This window comes from Felis catus, chromosome B1, assembly GCF_018350175.1.
Source record: "Felis catus isolate Fca126 chromosome B1, F.catus_Fca126_mat1.0, whole genome shotgun sequence".
Lineage (NCBI taxonomy): Eukaryota > Metazoa > Chordata > Mammalia > Carnivora > Felidae > Felis > Felis catus.
Window position 1 is genome coordinate 38,763,756 of NC_058371.1, and position 21,794 is coordinate 38,785,549.

Consider the following 21,794-nt stretch of genomic DNA (forward strand, 5'->3'; position numbering starts at 1 on the left):
GTTGCTACTGTGTGGCTAATCCTGGTTCTTTTCTAGGGTATTCAGACATAGCCATACTTTAGACATGCAGATGGAAAGGAGTTTGAGCTCTTTAAGAGAAACTCCTCCCATATTCCCATCCAGCACCACAATATTATGTATTTCTAAAACTACAGGGGTAGCCCGTTTTCCACCTCCTTTCTATATAATGCATCACAGAGAGTAGAGAAATAGGTTTTGAGAACTGTATTCCTAGGAAAGCTGATTGGACAACAACAACAACAACAACAAAAACAATGAAAGGAAATAAAATCACAGGTAAGAATACTGCTTTCTATTTAAAAATAAAAATTTTGGAAAATCCAATGTCAGATGCTAAAATAAACATTCCAGGTTAAAGCCAGGTAAGGTACTGGGCAAAAGCATTCAGAGAGCAAGTGGCATCTTTCTGATGGCTGGGGAGTTAAATATTGGCGTGGGCTTCCCTAAATAATGCAGTATGCTCTTCCCTATGTCAGGATTCAGCACAACCTGGTCTAGCCCCAGGAGTCTCCTACTGGGACAGTCAAAAGACAAGACTAGTAAGCAAAAGCAGTCAATAATACAGATGGATCATTTCACAGCAGCATTTTACAAGAGATAGATATATAAAAATATATTTTCCTGCATAGACCTACAAATAGAGGTTACTCACAGAGATTACTGTAGCTCCAGCAGTTACCCATTGATCATAGAAAATGCCCAGTTCATCAGCTTAATGCTTGAGAAAAGTTAGCTAGAAAAGAAGCCAGCTAATTCAAAATCTGCTGTTCTAGTCAACTGGAAGCAAATTAGTTTCAAATTTCCTGGCAGCCCCTTTTGCCCTGCACTGCACACGGTGATGGAAGCACTTTGAGCACTAGAAACCCTAGCTGAGAGGAGCTGCCGCCTCAGTCCCTCTCTCACAAAGGCTAAGCAGCCTGTTCTCTCGTTTGCTCGCCCTCTTTCTGCCTGTCTCTCTCTACCTTGGTAGCTTACCGAAAACAACCACCGTAGGGCTTTTCTATATTTGTGAAAACTACTTCCAAGGAGATAATTGAGATGATGGGAGTTAGCTTTAATGTAACCATTTCCCCAGTGCGGCAGCAGAAACCCCAGCAAAGGCTCCGGGAGGATTGTACCATCCTCTGTGACATCAGAGGTGGGGCTGTCATCTCAGTATTATGCAGCATTTTCTCTGATGAGAGAATGACATTTGTGAAAAGAAATGGATAGGTTCCCTTTAAAAGGGTTTAATTCTTGTGTTGTTTAAACAGAAAAGGAAAGAGCAAATACAACGTTGAAAGCTGCTGTAGGAAGACCTAAATCCTGCTTTGCCAGTCCTTATCTCACTGCTAAATGATGCTGCCATCTGAAGTCATTTTACTGATGATTACATTATCATTCCTGTGATTAAATTAATATTTAATGGGTAATTGATATTACTTGGAAAATGTGACATGAAAAATTCAAAGACATTAACATCTAGTTTTAAATATGATGGCATAAACTTTTACATCACTAATAGTACCCTGGACATATGCAATACCTTTCAACACAGTCTCAATAAAAATACTAACTAACACTAATAGTTTTGGAGACAAGAAAAGTGAAGTGAAAAATAGTATAAGATGAATAGCATAATGTAATACAGGTCCTTAGTCATGGTAATGGAGGTTAATACAAAATTAAAAAGAACTCATTTTCTGTAACCTTAATATTCCAATCAGTTTAAAAAGTAGAGGCCAACAAAGCAACTGATGGTTACTTTCATTCATTCCATATGCATTTACAGAGAGGCTAATAGGTTCTAGAAAATGTGTTAAGTCTAATTTGGAAAGTAAATTTCTGCTAAATAATAAAATCAGAATAGAAAATATTTATTTAATGCTTACTATGTGCCGGGCACTATCCTAAGCAGGTTTACTATATTAATTCATCTATTCCTGCTAGCAGCCCTTGGGATAGCTAGTATATGAACCCATTTTACAGATAAGACTACTGGAAACACAACAGCTATGTAACTTGTCCGAGATCACGTGGCTAAAACTGGCACGGGCAGGATTCAAACATGGGCACAATGGCTGCAAAGTCCACCCTCACAAACACTAAGCTAAATTGCATCCTGAGGGCTTCCTTATCAAAAGAATTCTAAAGGAGGAATACAATTTCCAAGATTTAGAACCACATCAAGCCAAATATAGCTACCCCTCAAGTAGACTGGCCTATATATAAGAGGATAAAAGTAGAAAGTGAACCTAGAGAAAGCATACCGAAACTGGAAATAATGCCCAGGAGTAGATTACTGCTGACTACTCAAGTGACCTTAAGACAATGGCTTAAAATCTTTCATCTTTAGTTTCCTTATTTCTATACTGCAGGTTTTTAAAAAATTAAAAAAAAATTGTTTTAATGTTTATTTTTGACGGGGGGGGGGGGGGGGAGGGGCAGAGAGAGAAGGAGGCTCCCCTGAATCTGAAACAGGCTCCAGGCTCTGAGCTGTCACCACAGAGCCCGATGCAGGGCTTGAACCCATGGACCATGGGTTCAGATCATGACCTGAGACGAAGTTGGAGGCTTAACCAACTGAGGCACCCAGGTGCTCCTAAACTGCAGATTTTTAAAAAAAAAATTTTTTTAATGTTTATTTATTTTTGAGACAATTGGAGAGACAGAGTGCAAGCAGCGGAGGGGCAGACAGAAGGGGACACACAATCTGAAGCGGGCTCCAGGCTCTGAGCTGTCAGCCCAGAGACGGACATGGGGCTCAAACTCACAAATGGTAAGATCGTGACCTGAGTCGAACCAACTGAGCCACTCAGGTGCCCCTGCAGATTTTTTTTTAATGTTTACTTATTATTGAGAGAGAGAGACAGAGCAAGAGCATGGGAGGGGCAGAGAGAGGGGGAGACACAGAATCCGAAGCAGGCTCCAGGCTCTGAGCTGTCAGCACAGAGCCCAATGCGGGGCTCAAACTCACAAACTGCAAGATCATGACCTGAGCTGAAGGCAGATGCTTAATCAACTGAGCCACCCAGGCGCCCATGCAGATTTTTCAATTATAAAGCAGTATTAAAATATAGTTAAAGCACAGGATCCAGGCTTGTAATCTGGGCTCCATCTTTTTCAATTATGTCAACTTAAGCAAATTATTTAACCTCTAAAGGGCTCAATTTTTTCATCCAAAAAAAAAAAAAAAAGGAAAACAATGGGATTATTCTGAGAATTAATGAACTATGCCTATAAATAAATAAAGCACTCAAAGTAGCAACCAGTATACAATAAGAGCTTAAGGTTTATGAGTACTGTTTTCCATAATCATCATTACTTTTAGTATCAATATCACATTTTTTTTACTAAAACTGCCAATTTTTCAAAAGCCTCTCCCTTTTTGAAAACCTCTCCAAGAAAAGCTGCTATTTTTCTAGAGTTGGTTAGAAAAACAAAGGACAACCTTTGCTGGCTTCATATACAGATTAACCAATCAATGAATCAGATATCAGATGAAGTTATCAGGCATGCCTTTCAAAAAAGCTCTACATGGGGAAGAAACAGAAGCATTTATCTTTTTGCCCTCCCCAACTTCTTCTGCTGGGAATATGGAAGGAGGCTAGACCTAAAGTAGCAATCCGTAACTGTAAGCATCCTGTTAGGGAGGTCAAACAAAAAGAGAGTCCCCAAACCCACCATAGATCTCCCATTCCCATCTTCTCTTATGTTGGAGAGAAATAAACCTTTAGTTCAAGTATTTAATTCAAGTTTTCTGCTAAATGCAACTCTCCAGATCCTATGAAACACAACTGAAGGTCACAATTTCCCTATGGTTTCAACAGCTAACTGGAGGGTTGGGCTACTTCTCATCACTCTTCTGTTAACATCCTCTAAGCCTGCATCCTCCCCAATGTCAAGTAAAAGTCAATGGATGACCCTGAGGGAAAGAAAAAGTAAAACATACTGCTTCCCAATACTTAGTAGCTGTGTTGTCTTATCACAAACAAAACAACAAAGGGTTGAATGGCTGAAGCAACAGCATGTGTAAAGCTCCTCCTTCATCTTAATTTCCTTCAGTCTCTAAATGGGTATACGCTACTAAGCTAATGTTAAAGGAGAAAAACAAACAAAAAGCCTAAAATACAAGAATGAGGATGCTTGACAAAGTTACTGCTATTATAAAGGCTACATAACTGCAACTACAAGTGACCATGAAGAACTATGTCTCCACCTCACAAATGTCTCAATTCCAAATGTCTAGCATTTCACATTAGGCTTTAACTAACACTATCTTAGACTGACACGTAAAACTCCCTATTTCAAAAAGTAAAACTCAAAAGTAAATTTGTTACATATTCTCTAGTCTCTCATGGCCACCATCTCTAAATAATGTATGTATAAAAAACAGCACTTGAGTCCATAACTAGGTGAAGTGAAAATTCTTTCAATCTAAAATGGAACCAGGGGATATGAAATGGAGAATCTCACACACATGCACCCTCAGAAAAACAGAACTTAGTAACTAAGAGACTGATTCCTATAAATGCCTGAATTACAGAAGACCAAGACTTATCTCCTGACCAATGAACATCTGCCACAACTCTCTGCCCGTCCTCAAGCCAATGAACTTACCTGCTTGAACTCTGGCTGGCCCTTTCCTCTGCACTCCTTGGCCAGAAATACAGCCTGACCCAAACCCTCGATGGACTCACTTGTAGCTTGCTACAGCAAGCATTTCCCAAATTGCAATTGCTCTGCTATTCCCAAACTAACTCAATTTCTGGTGATTCAAGCTTGCTTCAGTTTACCTCTTTATTTAGACTGACAGTAGTGCCATCTTGAAGTCCTCAATTATATTTTTTCTGAAATGTAATCTAATAACACTGCCATTATTCTTAAAGGATATATAATATCAAAATATTCAAAGGAGAGAACCATTAAAAATTTCAAACCAATCTTCTGTTTGTACCTCTTCTGTAAAACAGTTTTTTCCAGAACTATCAGAGTAAACAAATCAAAAAGAGCCAGATTTATCAAATGTACCTTTTCATTAAAATTCAAAGGAATATTTTACGTTTTTGATAAACATACGAAATTTAAATTATAAAATATTTTGAACATTTACATAAAGTTGGTATTGACTATATCTTCTTATTTCCTGTATTGGTGCTCTGGCATTTGGAGTATCTTGATCTTGAAGAGGCAAAGCACCCCTCCCCAATCCCATTAGCTATTTCCTAGAGATTGCAATGGACTCCCCTGGGAGTGCACTTTTGATATACAAACCAACCAATCCACTGTCAGACCCCATTTCCTAAATCAATCTCTCACACTCTTAAACCAATATTCCTCCTACCCTATTCCCTCCAGGGCCTTGTACTGGACACCTAGGAACTACCAATCCTAAATGTATTCAAGGACCTACCCTGCCTTATCCATTCCTTTCTGCAAAAACCATATTAAAGACTGGGTTGTGTTCTCCCCAGTCCTCTCTGCCTCCTTCCCCGTTGTGGCCCTGCAGACCTACTATGTCTACTATTTCTAGGGCTCTGTGTTATTTCTCAAAATTTTAAAACAAAGTAATACAGACAGGCAAGCAAACTGTTATCCAATTTAATATGAGATTTTAGAATTAAAACCTTCTTACAAATCAAGACTGATTACATGATGCCAATTTTTATCACCATATCCCCTATTATTTTATTGTTTGCTTTCATTCACTCCTAAATCCATGTGGAAGACAAGATTATCAGAAGAACTGGTAACAATAATTCCTTATTTGAAATAACTTTCTTACATTGAGCTAATTCCAATAAATGAGGAGCCAGTTTCCAGTTTACTTTTTAAGTCTGGTTCTTAGATCTTAAAACAAACACACACACACACACACACACAAAAACAAAAACAACAATAACAACAAAACTCGATGCCAATTTCAGGATTACAAAAATTTAGTTTTTATATATTAGTCTATTGTCTCTATTATAAAGTACAGTCTAAGCTTCATGTAAAGAGATAAATAGAATCTTGGAAGATACAACATGAAATAAATCCAAGTGAGCAGAAAAGAGGAGTGAGCAATACCAAGATTGGTATAATGCCAGAGCCTTATACTATGAAATACTGTTAAAAGCAAAAAAGACCACTCTAAGGTAAAAGGTAACCTATGTTAAAAACAACACAAAATAGGGGCGCCTGGGTGGCTTAGTCGGTTAAGCGTCCGACTTCAACTCAGGTCATAATCTTGCAGTCCGTAAGTTCCAGCCCCGCGTTGGGCTCTGGGCTGATGGCTCAGAGCCTGGAGCCTGCTTCAGATTCTGTGTCTCCCTCTCTCTCTGCCCCTCCCCCGTTCATGCTCTGTCTCTCTCTGTCTCAAAAATAAACGTTAAAAAATTTAAAAAAAACACACAAAATAATAAAAAATAGAAATAAAAAATGAGACAACTGGCACCAAATGGAGTCACTTATTGCTAACTCCACATGACCAAACTGAGACATAACTTAATTACAGTTTTGGCTCTTCCAGAAATGTAATCTTAAACCAGTCAATCAGGAATGAATCACCTGATCAGTACTAGTTATGTAATATGCCTGACAGACCCTTGCTAACACCTGAAGGAAAGTAACTTTGCAAGAACCACCCCACTTTGTTGCCTACTGTATCTTTTTTGTTCCTATTCCCTTATGCCTCTTTGTACGGCAAGTTGGAGCTCCTTCCTATCTCCTATATTGGATACTGATCCAAATCAACTTGAACTCAAATAAACTCTTAAAATTTTTAATAGACCTCAGTTTATCTTTTAACACTTTTAACGTTAATTTGTACATATTTGCACAAATTTGCCTATAATTTAGGCTAATTTTATACAGTTTATTTTTATGTTAATTTTGTACACATATTTAACAACATTTCACATAAAACAATTTTAAAAATAGCTTTTATTAACTTACATTTTAGAGAATTATTTTATTAAAGCTTTCACATGCAATTTGTCATTAGGGTCTTTGCCACCACTAGAGTCTTAACTTTGAGTTGTATTATATCTTTAGTTCTGTCTTAAGATACAGCAATATTTAAATCTGTGTGATGCTACAATTGGAAATTCTATCCTAATCTACAGTATCCATTCACTTTAGGTGATCCCCACAATGTAACCACTTACTGTATGTCCTTTGGAAATCATCTTCAAAAAGCTACATTACAATGACCTTTGACATTTCCAATTCTAGGATCATTTCCTCAGGAATAATTACTAACTGTGTAATTAAATATATTTTCTCCTCCTTTTTTTAAACCTGTTTTAGTAATCTCTGAAGCATCCCAACTAGCATTATCTCTAGTGGTTTCAAGCTATGTGTTTTCTCCAAAAGTTCTTTGTTACTGAAAGTAATCAAAACATCTCTAATACAGAAACAGTAACAACTTGAATATAAGGCCACTCCTTCTTTTCTGATAACTTTCTCAGGAAAACATCCCTACCCTAAGATATTAACTCCTTTTTACAGATCAAGAGTATCAAGTTGAAGAAAACTGGCCAACACACAATTAAAAGATAAAGAGAGCAAGAAATATCCCTCGGGCCAAAGTTAAAAAAAAACGAAGAAGGAATTTAGCTGCCAGTAAAAATATGAATATACAGAAGAGCAGAAGGAAACAAACAAAATCATTACTTAACATTGGGTTATACTTCATTCCTCTCTTTTAATCTAGCACAGTTTGGGAATTTGAACTTTTTTCCCTTGCTGACTGTACTAACTTATTTATAGTAATGCTAATATCATGTTATTATTTATTAATATAAACAATGTAAACATCATTTTTAGTTATAATATAATCTAGTTATTGTTGAATAGTCTGGTTATTTCCAATATTACCCTAAGTAGGTTCTTATATTGACAGCTTGCTAATTAATATTCAGAATGTAATCAATATATAAACCCCCAAACACCAAACTGAAACTTCCCTGAAGTCATTGACTTGTTTCTATTTTGTTCATTGATGTATCCCCATGCCACTGAGATACCCAGGAAGCACAAACAACAAACTGCAAGGCCAGTTTAAGATGGCATAAAACTCAGGTTGCATGTTACAAACAGGGAGAAATTTTACAGCCAGGAGACTGCCTTCTTCATGTAGCGGACCCAGGAAACATGTGGGAAACAAAGGCAGAAGAAAAAAATTAAATTTTCTTACAACTTATAGCCCAATGACAAGTCCTTGAGATAGGCAGAGTGACCTTCCTCTGGAAAGACAGCCGCCTCTATGACACTTTGCTCAGGGCAAAATGCAATCTTAGCTTAACTTTCTCCCAACCTCGGGGATCCTGTAAGCCTACTTTAACATACAAAAATTTCTTTAGAAACTTCTTTTATCTCTACCCCACCAAGATATAGGTTGGCAATCATACTCCAAGCTTATGGTCCCCTGATACACATCTGAAGGGTCTCACGAGTGAGTTTTTACTAAACAGTAATAAGTGACCTTTCCTAACAGCAGCTAGCCCTTCAAGGTCCTGGAAACCATGTTTCCCAGATGCCTTGGACTTACACTATCCCTGACCCCCTCCGAACCTGAAGGTATATAATCAGTCACCCATCACAACCCCAGTGCAGTTCTGTCTGCCTACAGGTCCTGTCCCTGTGCTAAAAACAAACAAACAAACAAACAAACAAACAAACAAAAACACCTTTTGGGGACACTTGGGTGGCTCAGTTGGTTGAGCGTCCAACTCTTGATCTCGGCTAGGTCATGATCTCATGGTTCGTGGGTTGAAGTCCTGCATCAGTGTAGTGCAAAGCCTGCTTGGGATTCTCTCTCTCCCTCTCTCTCTCTGACCCTGTTTGCTCTCTGTCTCTCTCTCTCTCTTTCTCTCTCTCAAAAAATAAACAAAAATAAACTAAAAAACAACAAAAACAAAAAAAAACACCTTTTTGCACCAAGATGTCTCAAGAATTCTCTCTTGGCTGTCAGCTCTGAACCCCAACATTTCCACATCACGAGGATAGCATTAGAGCTGAAGGAAAGTAGAGTCTTGAGCTAAAGAGGCAATGAGAGGATCCTCATCCATACACAAAGGTAAAACTTGAAAGCAAATTCAATGAGGAATTGAATTTCCCCTAACATAAAAAACTTGGCAACTATTTAAATGGGCAACTGAATGGGGCGCCTGGGTGGCGCAGTCGGTTAAGCGTTCGACTTCAGCCAGGTCACGATCTCACGGTCCGTGAGTTCGAGCCCCGCGTCAGGCTCTGGGCTGATGGCTCAGAGCCTGGAGCTTGTTTCCGATTCTGTGTCTCCCTCTCTCTCTGCCCCTCCCCCGTTCATGCTCTGTCTCTCTCTGTCCCAAAAATAAATAAACGTTAAAAAAAAAAATTTAAAAAAATAAATAAATAAATAAATAAATGGGCAACTGAAGCTAGCCAGAAGGGCTCAGTAGGCCATACTTAACATATTTCTCTATCCTAGAAGCTCCTTTATTTGCTGTTTCTATTTTCTTTCCTTCTTTCAGTAAGAGATTCTGTTCAAAATCTCGCATCTTGTATCAATTATATTAGTGTAAAATGTAATGTTGCACCTCTCTGTAGGCACCAATAAGGCAGCCATGAACTAGATGGCAGGGAAGCAAGATCAGAACAACTCCAGACCCAGCCCCAACAACAGAGCACAATCTGGTCAGCCAAAGGATGGAAGGGAATAGAATTTCTTTTAGAAACTCTCTCTCCCATTGGCTTCATTAGCAATATGCTGTCCTAGGTGGTTCTACCTCTTCTGCCATGCTGCTGTCCCCTGGGCTTATTGTATATCCTCTGCCCTATAATTATAGTTAATAGAATTAATTAGTTCACAGTTCACTGTTCTTCTCAGTATTCTTTGCCTTCTAAAATGCTAGAGCTTGGAATAAATATTTATCATCCAAAAGACAAACTGGAATGGTGGCAAAAATATCCTAAATGAGTTAATAGACATAAAGTGCTTAAAATGGCACCCAGCACATAGGAAATATTTAGTATGAACTAGCTGATATTACTATTACTACTGGCAATCAGTCTTTGCTCCATTATTTACTATATAACTTGGGCAAATAATTTTGCCTTTCTGAGTCTCAGCTTTCAACTATTACTTTAAAAAAAGACTCATTAAAAGTCAACTTTTTCCCCCGCCTTTTGTACTCACTAAAATGAAAATTTACAATTAATTTTGATCGAGGATTCAAACAATAATGTAGGCAAATAGATGTTTACCTCCCAAGCTTGCTGTAAGATTAAAATTAGAAAAGGTCACATGAAAAAGTAACTGAAAACTACAAAATGTTTTTTTCAAAGTAGGGCTCTACACTGATAATTCCAGGTATCCAAAACCAGTATCTCTCCTGAGCTTTAGTCCATCTCACGCTTCTGTTGAGTACAAAGTACTAATCACATGGGGACCACTATAAATAAAAAGGAAACGATGTCAATAATTTAGTCAATTCAAAAGAAACAATCAGCCAGACCAGATACCTGGGGCAGGGTCTAGACTTGGACTGTGGTAATAGAACAAGGAGAGAAAGAGAACTCCAGACCAGTTTATATCCTTTTAATTACAAGAGAGAAGGAAGTCAAGTAAATCATAAGAGACTCTTTTAAACTATAGAGAACAAACTGAGGGTTGAGGTTGAGGGAGGGAGGTGGGTGGGATATGGGCGAAATGGGTGATGGATATTAAGGAGGGCACTTGTGATGAGTACTGAATGTTATATGTAAGTGATGAATCACTAAATTCTACTCTTGAAACAAATATTACCCTATATGTTAACTAACTAGAATTTAAATAACAACTTGAAAAAAAAAAGAGTGAAGGAAGCCAAACATGAAAGAAATCTTACCAAGGACAGTTAAAGGTCTCAAGGTTACATTCCTATCTGTCTTGGCAAAAGGACCCCACAACCTATGATAATAACAACAGGAGAAACTTAGGTTAATGACAACATAATGAGAAAACAAATACAAAGTAAACCACAGCTAGAAGCAGTTCACATATAAACTATGTTATAGTTATAGCACTAAGTTAGTGTTTATGGGGGGAAGGGACAGGGGGTGTCTCAGGAGGAGTCTAGAAGAGATGTGTGTCTCATGTAAAGAATGCAAAGGAAGAATCTAAGTTTTGTATGATGGGCTAACTTGACTCTATATGCTCAAGAGAGCCATTGGGAACTCTACTCTGTGCTTCTGACACAGACCACTGACAGTGGTCAAGTCACTGCCAGTAATAGACCATGAGTTACACAACCACATTATAATCTTGCCTTTACACTTTGAAAGGCACTACCAGGAAGAAGGAAACTTGGGACTGAGGAAACAGATTCTCTCTTTCCTGGGATCTTGTATGGGGTGTGAACAACTAAAGGCAGCCTCAGCTCGGAACTGTGCCTATCATCCCATGAAAGTTGGGTCTGTCCAGAGAAGCAGAGAAAAAAGCAAAGAATCAACAATTTCTATCTGACAGATGTCTCATGTTACATATTCAACATGTCAAAATCATAGTGATTACCTTCCCTGAAAAACTAGTGTCCGAGAGAGAATTCCTACTTCAATGTAACATTAACCTCTCCTGTCACTTTAGTGCCACTCTTTAATTTTTTTGTTGTTTTATTTATTTTTGAGAGAATGAGAGAGAGAGAGAGTTTGTGCATGGGAGGGACAAAGGGAGAGGGAGACACAGAATCTGAAGACAGGCTTCAGGCTCCGAGCTGTCAGTACAGAGCCCGACGCAGGGCTCAAACCCACGAACTGTGAGATCATGACCCAACCGACTGAGCTACCCAGGTGCCCCAGTGCCACTCTTTAGAGTCCTTACATCTCCCTATATCTTTAGTATCTAAGACTAACTAGTTTCTTAAAATCTGCTATGTCTATCCCTTTATTTACATTATTACTATCACTTCTCTAGAGCAGATACTATTGCTTTAGGAATTAGCTACTGGTCCTAAACAGACTGCCCACCTCAGCATGAATGCATATCCTTTAATATACTCTAATTAATTTTGCTATATTAATCTTCATAAAGCACTTTTCCTAAAGTACTGTTGTCATCACTGTCCCACTATATGCCTCCCCTTCACCTAAACAAAACAAATTTTAAATGGACTCCCAGTGTGACTAAATTAAAGTTGTAACTGTTTAACACTGGGATCAGCAAAACCTTTTCTGTAAGGACTAAATAGTAAATATTTTCAGTTTCAAGGGCCATAGAGTCTCTATGTAAATATGTGACTCTGCCATAATAGCAAAAACAGCCACAGACTATAGTAAAGGAATCTATGACTGTGTTCTAATAAAACTATTTTATAGTTACTCCCTCCTTTCCAACGATGTCTTACTCATCACTCATGTCCCCATTCCAATTCTACTTCTCACTGAAGTCCTCCATGCTTAACCCAACTCATAGTGATCGTTCCCTCCATTTTAGCCTTAAAACATATATTGCCTGTACTTTTCATTGGGTCCTTATGTATTCATGATTTCATACCGCCTTCCCTACTTACTTTTTATCTCACATTTTCTATGTCCTGGATAACTACCATAGTGTTCAAACGTTAAAAGCTATTCATTAATTCTTTTTTTTTTTAAGTTTACTTTGAGAGAGAAAGTGTGCGCATGCACATGCATTCATACCCATACCTGAACAGGGGAGGGGCAGAGAGAGGGAGAGAAAGAATCCCAAGCAGGCACCACACTGTCAGGGTGGAGCCCAACATGGGGCTCAACCCCAGGAACCGTGAGATCATGATGAGCCAAAATCAAAAGACAGACCCTTACCCAACTGAGCCACCCAGGTGCCTGGTATTCATTAATTCTTTACTAACATGATGATGATAAGTTACAAGGCAATCCATGGATATATGGACCTCAAAAATTTTCACCACTCACCATTTCAATGAAAATTATACCAAATGATCCCTATACAGTAATTATATCAACTTTTAAATGGAAAAAATATATATAAATCAATCACTTGGGCCTTTCCAGTATGAGGTATATCATGCAAAAAAACAAACAAACAAAAAAAAAGGACAATATAGATTCAATAAGTGAACTACTTAAAAGAGGTTATTTTATTATAAACATAGTATTAGTGTGCTTGATTTAAGATAGTAGTTATATTTGTAGGACTAGGAAAATATAATCCTTAAACTGATTTTTCTGTTACCCAAGTCTCAGAGAAGCGATTCTTAACTTTTCAGTAAAATGGACCACTTAGAAAAAGCTATGGACCCTCTCCCAATAGGAAACACCCAGATGGATATTTATATAAAATTTGCATAAAATTTCTGGGCTCTCACAGACACTCTAAAGAGGAGAAATCCTCCCTCAGAGGGTCTCATGTTAGGCATTCACAGCTCTCAATCACCTAAGAAATTTTCCTTTTAAGTTAAGTAATTCAAAGAAATTTTAATGCACCAAAAGGATCTAGAAATATTTTTTTTTACATTGTCACAAAACAAAAACTATTACACCCAAATCAGATGTCAAAGATCATAACCAGTGGAAATGAAGAATTTTATAGTTAAGAGCAAATGGGTAGGAGGGGAGAGGAGAAATATCAGCAATGACTTGCAGATTTCAATTTCATTTTGCTGCTTGCTAGGAAGGATCACATGGCCTAGAGATACCTCTATCAAGCACAGTTCTTCTAGGGCTAACACGTTACTGCTAAACCTCAAACATCAGAAGTGGCAGTTTTATATCCTAAAACAACAACCCAAGTTAAGAAAAATCATCATGAGCAACTAATTGTAAAATATCTCTTTAAAACTCAAATTCAGTAGGGCGCCTGTGTGGCTCAGTCCATTAAGCATCCAACTTTGGCCCAGGTCATGATCTCACGGTTCGTGAGTTCAAGCTCCACGTCAGGCTCTGTGTGGACACCTCAGAGACTGGAGCCTGCTTCAGATTCTGTGTGTGCCTCTCTCTCTGCCTCTCCCAGGCTCACGTCTCTCTCTCCCTCTCAAAAATAAACATTAAAAAAACAAACAAAAACCCTCAACTTCAGAAATAAAAATGAGTTCCTAAATACCAGTAGAATAACACACAGCAGATAAATAAAAAACACAATAATATTCATGATACATAAGTGGCCGAATTTTAATTTCCTTTCATTTAGTCTTTTTTCATAAGACAAATTGATTAAATGTACTGCTAAACAGGATTAAATTTTTATATCTTTTGCACTCAGCACATGAGAATGAGAGCAAGACATCACAAAAATCTAAATTTTATGATTCAATATAAAATAGTTAAAATCAAACTATCTGTAGTAGTAATCAATCTACCATGAATGTAATAGGTAAAATGATGAACGTGGAATTTCAAAAATAGCCAAATTCCTATCAAGGTAACAAGGTGTAGTGTCAGTCTCATTTAGAGAAAGAAAAAGCTGTAAATAAGTTAGTGCCTTTCAGAATAATTCAAAAGCAGAGGCAGACACTAAGGTACAGAGGGCCCTCAAAGAAATGGATGGTCAATCAGATTGAGAAGGATTTAAAAAAGCTTCTCAGGGCATAGAATTTAAATCACAATTTTCTGAACTGATAGAAAAGGCCATGATACCTTAACTCACCTCTCCACTTGTGTCAATATTCCACTGTTTCCATAACATAATTCTCATCTTCTGCAGAACAGAATACTCTCCCCATTCTTTCAAATATTCAAATATATTCAAATATCACCTATCCTTTAAGACAGAGAACACATTTAACATCCCTCCAAGTCTCTGATGACTCCTTCATACCCTGCTGTGTTGTCTCCTCTGCTGTATATAGTATGATGACCACATATCCCTGATTTCCCACACTGCTCGTGATCTCAACAGTCTGTCCCTGCAAGATCTTTAACATGGAATTAGTCATCTGTTCATGAGGTTTAAATCAATTATCTGGCACTTACTACATCATACTCTATTAAATGGCTCCGAATATATATTTCATCTTGCTTTAAGTTCATCACCTTCTTCTAAGCAGTGATTAGCAGCACTGGATTCATAGCAAATACTCAAATATTTCTAGAAATCAATTAAATGTATTAAGCAAGAGAAACTTATTTCCTGCCCCTGCTTTTTTCTCTTATTTTTAATTACCTAGATATAAGAACAAAAGCAATACAAATCTCAGTTAAGTGACTGAGGTTAAGTGACTTCAGCTCAGGTCATGATCACATGGCTCATGGGTTTGAGCCCCATTTGGGCTCTGTGCTGACAGCTCAGAGCCTGCAGCCTGCTTCAGATTTTTTGTCTCCCTCTCTCTCTGCCTCTCTCTCTCTCTCTCTCTCTCTCTCAAAAATAAACATTAAATTTTTTTAAAAAATAAAATAAAAAGAACATTAAAACAGGGTCTCAATCTTTTCTTTGTGTTTTTTTTTGTAACCTTTATTTATTTTTGAGAGACAGACACACAGACCACAAGCAGGGGAGAGGCAGAGAGAGAGGGAGACACAGAATCCGAGGCAGGCTCCAGGTTCTGAGCTGTCAGCACAGAGCCTGATGTAGGGCTTACACCCATGAACTGTGAGATCATGACCTGAGCCGAAGTCGGCGCTTAACCAACCTAGCCACCCAGGTGCCCCTCAATCTTCTTTTTAAAATTATCTTTTTTTAACCAGGGTTAACTCAAAGTTCACCATGCTAGTTGCCCCCAAGGACAACTAAACAGGCCATATTTTAAATATTTAGCAATCCATCATCAAAAGGGCAAGCTCTCTAAATTGCTTTTTCCTAGTATAGTTGGGTTATATGCATTGAGTCATCCCTGTTCATTTGTTCATGCCACCTTTATAACTAACAGAAACATTTCTGTAAAATGGTCTGCAAGTTTCCTGATATACTGAAAAAAAAGTTATCTATTCCTTAAGACTGGACCCTGGCCTTGGTCATACCACTGTCTTATCAAGTGAATGAACACTGACTAGATACTCTAATATATGAACACCTCAGGCACAATAAGGAAAAAAAATTGTTGGGGAAATGCACAGGTAACATAGCTATGTTGAAAGGGTGCTTGGTTTGCTCACTGTTATTTTATATCTTGCCAAGAAATCTCTAATTCTACAACATTAAAAGCAAATAGAAATTTTAATTTATGTTTCAGTGTTTTTGTGTATTTTTTTTTTACTTCTATCATATTACTGGCATTATAATTTCCCTATGGATGAGAAGGGTTGGGTTGTTGAAGTTTCAGTGCAAGGAAAAAGGGGCAGGCTGGGTGCCCCAATTATAGTGGATAAGGAATTTAGATGTCTCCTTATTCTCAGATACAGAAGATGGCCCCCATCAACAGTCTACTTTCTTTCTAATTTAATGGTCCTGTCATCAGCACCCTAACACTACCAATGGAAAAGAACATGCATTAAATAATCTGATGACTCAGGCCATATCTACTTTCCCTCCCAAAGGAAAATACAAGGAGGTACTGCACTGCATTAACATCTGTCAAAAAATAATGAGCTACATGACATCTAAGAAATCGTACAGACCAACAGCATAATTTTTTTAAGAATTCTGCCTTCAAGTGGTATCTCACACAGTAGTCCAATAGGTGAAAGAGATAAAAGAGGGCGTGCCTCTAGCTGACTGGGGTGGAGCATGAACTCATACCACCATCTCCTCATTCCCCAAACCTTAGACATGAAGATCTTGATTTCAAGATTTACAAAAAAAAAAAAAAAAAAAAAAAAAAAAAAAAAAAAAAAAAGAAAGAAAGAAAGAAAGAAAGAAAAAAAGAAAAAAGAAAGAAAGTGAAGCCAAAAAGTTAAACAGTTTATCCAGTGTCATGATACCAATTAATGACAAAGTCAGAATTACAGCCTATTTTCATGTAGAATGGCAACTGGGGTACAGCAGCACTTTGATCAGATTCTCTAAAAATGTAGAATATTGTGGAAGACTTAGGTTCACTCAAGTCACACTCAAGCTGGCATGTCAGTTCCATGCCTTATTTGCTGTGTTTAATTATTTAACCCTCAATGAGTGTCATCTGTGAAATAAGGGGGGGAATGGGTGGGAGAGTGGACTAGTATCAGAGGATCAGAGGATTTTTCTGAGGTTTAATCTCATATAAAAATTTTCTAGTAGAGTATCTGTTACAAAATAAATGTGTAAAAATGTTCACTCAAGACTGAACCCAAAAAATTAAAAATATCCCACTGTCACCCTATACCATAATTTAATACAAGACAAAACAAAACAAATGCAGCAACCAAAAATTATCAGTTAAGGAATTTAGGACCTTCCACATTAGTCTTTCAATTATTACATCTCCAATAATACTGACTTCTTTGGAAGTTTTTGCAAAATTTATATATGAGAAAAAAATAAACAACAGCACCCCAGACTAGGTTTCATATATTATCTTAATGCACCTTGTATTCAAGCAATATTATTATCACGGGCCTACCAAAATGTCCATCTGAGAGTATAGTTGATTAACATTTTTATTTCAAAAACTTGTGTGTTTTTTGCCATGGAAATTCCAAAATCTTTAATTTCACAACATCATAATGAGATTAAGACACAACAGATTTAAGGCATATTTGTACACCACTGGAATTTTTTATAAACCTCCAGATTAGATTAGGCAGAAAGAACAAAAGCATATTAACTAACCTCCAAAACAAATCTGCAAGAAATCTGCCAGCCGGAAAAGCAAATGGCACTTGACAATTTGACACCTGCTACCAAAATGTGTTACACTTTGTCCACCAGAGGGAAGTGTTGTCTAACTATTAACAGAATTCCATAAACAATTTAGAACTCCAGAATAAAATTCTGTATTTTCAAAAAATTTCTTTCCAAGCTTTCAGGTAAAAAAAATTCTACTCATTGAAGTTGAAAACCTAGAAATCTGCCATAGATATCTGTACTTAGGTTAAAATGATATAAAAGATGCTCCAGTTTTCAAAATCATTTTGGGCCTATGAATTAATCATACCTCTAGGTATTGGATTATCCTAAAATGAAGATGCAGCATGTCCAGTTCCACATCTAATCATGGCCTCTACAGTTCTGACAAGTCCCTCATGCTCACTCAGCCTAATGCTATAAAGCTCAAAGAAGGTGGTAGACAGTGGCAGGTGAGATCCTAATATTTCATCACATATTTTAAACCATTTAATGATGCTTAGGACACACTAGTCCTTGTATTAAATATCTACCCCCACTATACCCATAAAAACATTCTCTCTTATCAGTAAATATATCCAGAATTCTAGCCTGAGAGATTCAGTCACTATCCTGTCTCAGTGACAAAAGTCCAAAGTGGGCTGCCAAGGGGTGACAGGCACAGAGTATGTAGACCACTCCCAAGGTTATTTCAGGGAAATAGCAACCATCTACCCTGAGTGATTTGAACAACTTTAATCTAAACAACTTTATACATACATACATACATACATACATACATACATACATACACACACACACATCTGACATACAGAGTTATCTACGCACACACATATTTCTCTATTTTATTACATTCAGTTACTTCCTAATTTTTACTCACTTCAGTTTTTTATCTTACTAGATTCATCTATAGTACGAATTACTCCCTTATTAAAATCCTTTCTTATTTTTCAAATCTTTTGTTCTGATTTTCCTTCTATCTCTCTGGCTAAACCTGCTAATTTTCTTTTAAACACTACTCTCTCAGCCTGCCCTTTAATTTTTTTTTCTTCAAAATGCCATATTCACTCTTCTTTTCATTTTGCACATGCTCCTTGGGCAGACCTATATCCCCTTTCAAAATCTCTTCTCTCGGGCCCAGACCTGTATACCCACCTGCCCACCGGATGTCTCTACCTGAATGTGCCATAGGAATCTCAAACATGTCCAACATATCACCGTTCTTTTTCTTACCCCAAACTTGCTCCTCCTTTGAAACTGTACCTTGTAAAAAGGCACCACCATCTACCCAGACTCCCAAAGCAGAAACTACCCTCCGTGCCCTCCTTTCTTCCCTTCCACAGCAATCAGTTGCCAGCAGTGGCACCTCACTCTGTCCACAGTAAGTCTCTTCTCTACCCACTGCCTCACCCATCCTCCTCCCCAGTGCCCTGCACTCCTGCACAACTCTGTGGCAGAGAAACTGGTAGATGAACCCCAACTGTCCATTTCTCCTCCTCCTATAGTAACAGAATTCCCAATTTTTTTAGCTGGGTCCATGGCCATTTGGAATAAAGATTACACTTTCAACATTTCCCTCGTAGCTAACTGCAACCTTGGCACAGCACTATAAACAATGAGCCATACCTGAAAGTGTTCTGGAGCAACTTCCTCAAAATATCTTTATATTACAGATAGCACATGCCCCTTTACCTAATTCTCCTCTTCTACCTTTTGACTCTCAAGGAATATGGCCAAAGCTCCGTCAACCACATCAAAAGATGAAATGTTCTAAGGATGGCAGACCAAAGAGTTCAAAGGAGTCAGGATCACCTAACACTGTGAAACCAGCATCTGAGCTCTAAATCATCTGTCTGGATTCCTCCCAGGGAAGAAACCAGTAAACTTATTTTGCTTAAGCCACTAGTATATGTGTGTGTGTGTGTGTGTGTGTGTGTGTGTGTGTGTGTGTGTGTGTACGTGCGCACATGTCTGTATGTGTATGGACCTTCCTAACAAGGTACACTGCCTTTCTAATCTCACCTTTCCATAACTGTAACCCAATTCCTACACTACTTCCAGAATGATTTCCTAAATCCCAAATATGAAAAACCCATTATTTTAAAAACTAAATACTATGTGTACTCCTCAGCATGGCATACAAAAAAGATCACAACCTGCTCTTTGCCTGCCCCAAGCCTCCTCCCTCATTCCTCCCATGTTGACACCAGTTGATCTGAACAAGCCATGGTGTTCATAGCAACCTATCTTTATATATGCTCCTTACCCTGTCTCATACATGTTTCTTCCCAGCACCCACTTGACCTGACCCTCAAAAACTCTGCTCAGATAATCACCTCTCCCAGGAAGCCTTCTCTCCAGTCTAACTTAGGTGTGCCTCCAATGGCCTCTCAAAACTTCCTGTTCTTACTTCTACTATAGCAGGTATCACAGTGTGTTAGAATCATCATATTATTTGTCTGTTTCCCCAACCAGACTTCAGTCAGACTGTAGGCTTTATTTCTATATCTCTAGCTTAGCAACTATACATATTTATTGTATGTTGAAAGGGTAAATACTCTCAGGAATGCTTTTACTTGCCTTGAAGGAAGTTTTTGGCATCTTATACCTGATGCAAACAAAAATCCAGGCTTCTTGATTCTTTGCCCAGGCCTATTTCCAGTACATCAGCATTTCTCCAACAGTGTTCCAATAACATCTATTTAGGGAGGTTAATGTTAATAACATGTGGGTTTCTAGCCACTCCAGACAACTTTCAGTTCCACTAACCTGTCAAAATCTTTCCACCCTCAGTCTGTCTCCCCACCCTGCTGGGCATCTTCTGCCTGGAAGGTATTCTGCCTCAGATTCGCCTTAGATCTGGATTCCACCGTCCATCAGTTAGCTCTCACCACCAGCTCATACCCAGGGAGAACTCTCCACTCCCCCAATGCTTTTAAAATACTCTAAACTTCCACTGAATGTTACCCTGGAACTCAAGAGTCTCGACAATTCCCTTTATTCTTTCTAAAAAAAAGAGGTTTTGCCTCTCAAAGCCTTTTAGCACTTACCTCTTTCATCATGTTTTTCCAAGATTATCTAGAGTAGATCTGTATTTTATCTATAAATCTGCTCAGCTTCTTAGGACATAATCCCTCACAGTTTAAATTCATGTACAAGGAGCAAGATGAGCTCTTCCCGGGCTTTTGTTCCTCAGTACTGTTTGCTCTGCCATTTCCAGCAAGGCAATTGCTCTCTGTGATACAACAAATCCAACTAAGCAGGAGCTTCATATCTCCACTTTATCTCAGCAATCTCTTAACATGACCTCCCACACCCTTAGAAAGGAGCATAACCTTCCCTTATTCTCTTTGTCAGATGCTACACAGTTATTGCACTTATCCCTCAAGAGTAGGACTGTTCACAGTTCAATCCAAGTACTACTACCTGGATCTGAATCATCCAGGGCATTCATTAGAGTACTAGATTTAAAGATCACACACCAAAATCAGAATTACTGGGGTAGAAGGGAGGGGCCAAGATGGCAAAACTGCACTGAAGTTTTTTTTTTGCCTCTCTCATCCCTGAATTGCAGCTAGGTCAACATCAAGCCATCTTGCACACCTAGAAAACTGATTTGAGGATTAACACAACAATTGGCACAACTTGAACCACAAAACTTGGCAGGTACGCGGTATGGAGAAATGAACTGGAGGAGAGAGAAGCCACGGAGAATAGGGAGCTGTTTTTACTTGCAGAGAGAGGACGGAGACACGGGGGAAAGAACAGGAAAAGCACTCCCCCCGAAAGCAGCTGGAGAGAAAGAGAGAGAAAACACCCACAAGGGACCGAATAAGAAAGGGAGAAAGGAGAGGAATTAAATGCCATTAATGACTCTATAAATAGGGGAGTGCAGAGTCTGAAACCCCCCAGCTCGATAGCTGGTGGAGCTCTGGTGGGAAGGGCGAATCCTCAGGAGCAGACAGTGAGGTCACAGGGGTCCTTGGGCCACACAGGGAGAGGCAGTTCCCCTGCTGCGAGGACACTTGGTAGAGGCTGTGCAGCCTCCCCACAGGAAAGGTCCCAGTAGACCCCAGAGTACAGCTATGTTTGCAGGTGTTGGAACAAGGACATTAAGGGTGAAGCCTGGCACCAATGTGTTGTGATTTACTGTAAT

General features: G+C 38.4%; 1 protein-coding gene and 1 long non-coding RNA gene across 25 annotated transcripts in view; one reads left to right on the forward strand and one right to left on the reverse strand.

The window, feature by feature from the left end:
- The window catches only part of PSD3 (pleckstrin and Sec7 domain containing 3), a 785,560-nt gene that overhangs the window by 453,409 nt on the left and 310,357 nt on the right, over positions 1–21,794 (reverse strand). Inside the window, exon 1 of one of the 24 annotated variants that reach the window (XM_045055451.1) lies at positions 10,854–10,872. The exons of 21 other annotated variants lie outside the window; for them this stretch is intronic. Coding sequence is in view for 1 of the 3 variants with exons in the window: in XM_045055448.1 (XP_044911383.1) it covers positions 674–704 (31 nt within the window). In the remaining 2 variants the exon portion in view is untranslated. Of the gene's footprint in view, positions 1–673; positions 969–996; positions 1,510–10,853; positions 10,873–21,794 lie in introns of those variants that run through there. 2 more of the 24 variants (XM_045055450.1, XM_045055448.1) reach the window with 2 other exon arrangements.
- On the forward strand, positions 157–19,536 carry LOC109498821. The gene is made up of 2 exons (XR_002741686.2): positions 157–297; positions 19,364–19,536. It is a non-coding gene; the product is annotated as an uncharacterized LOC109498821 (long non-coding RNA).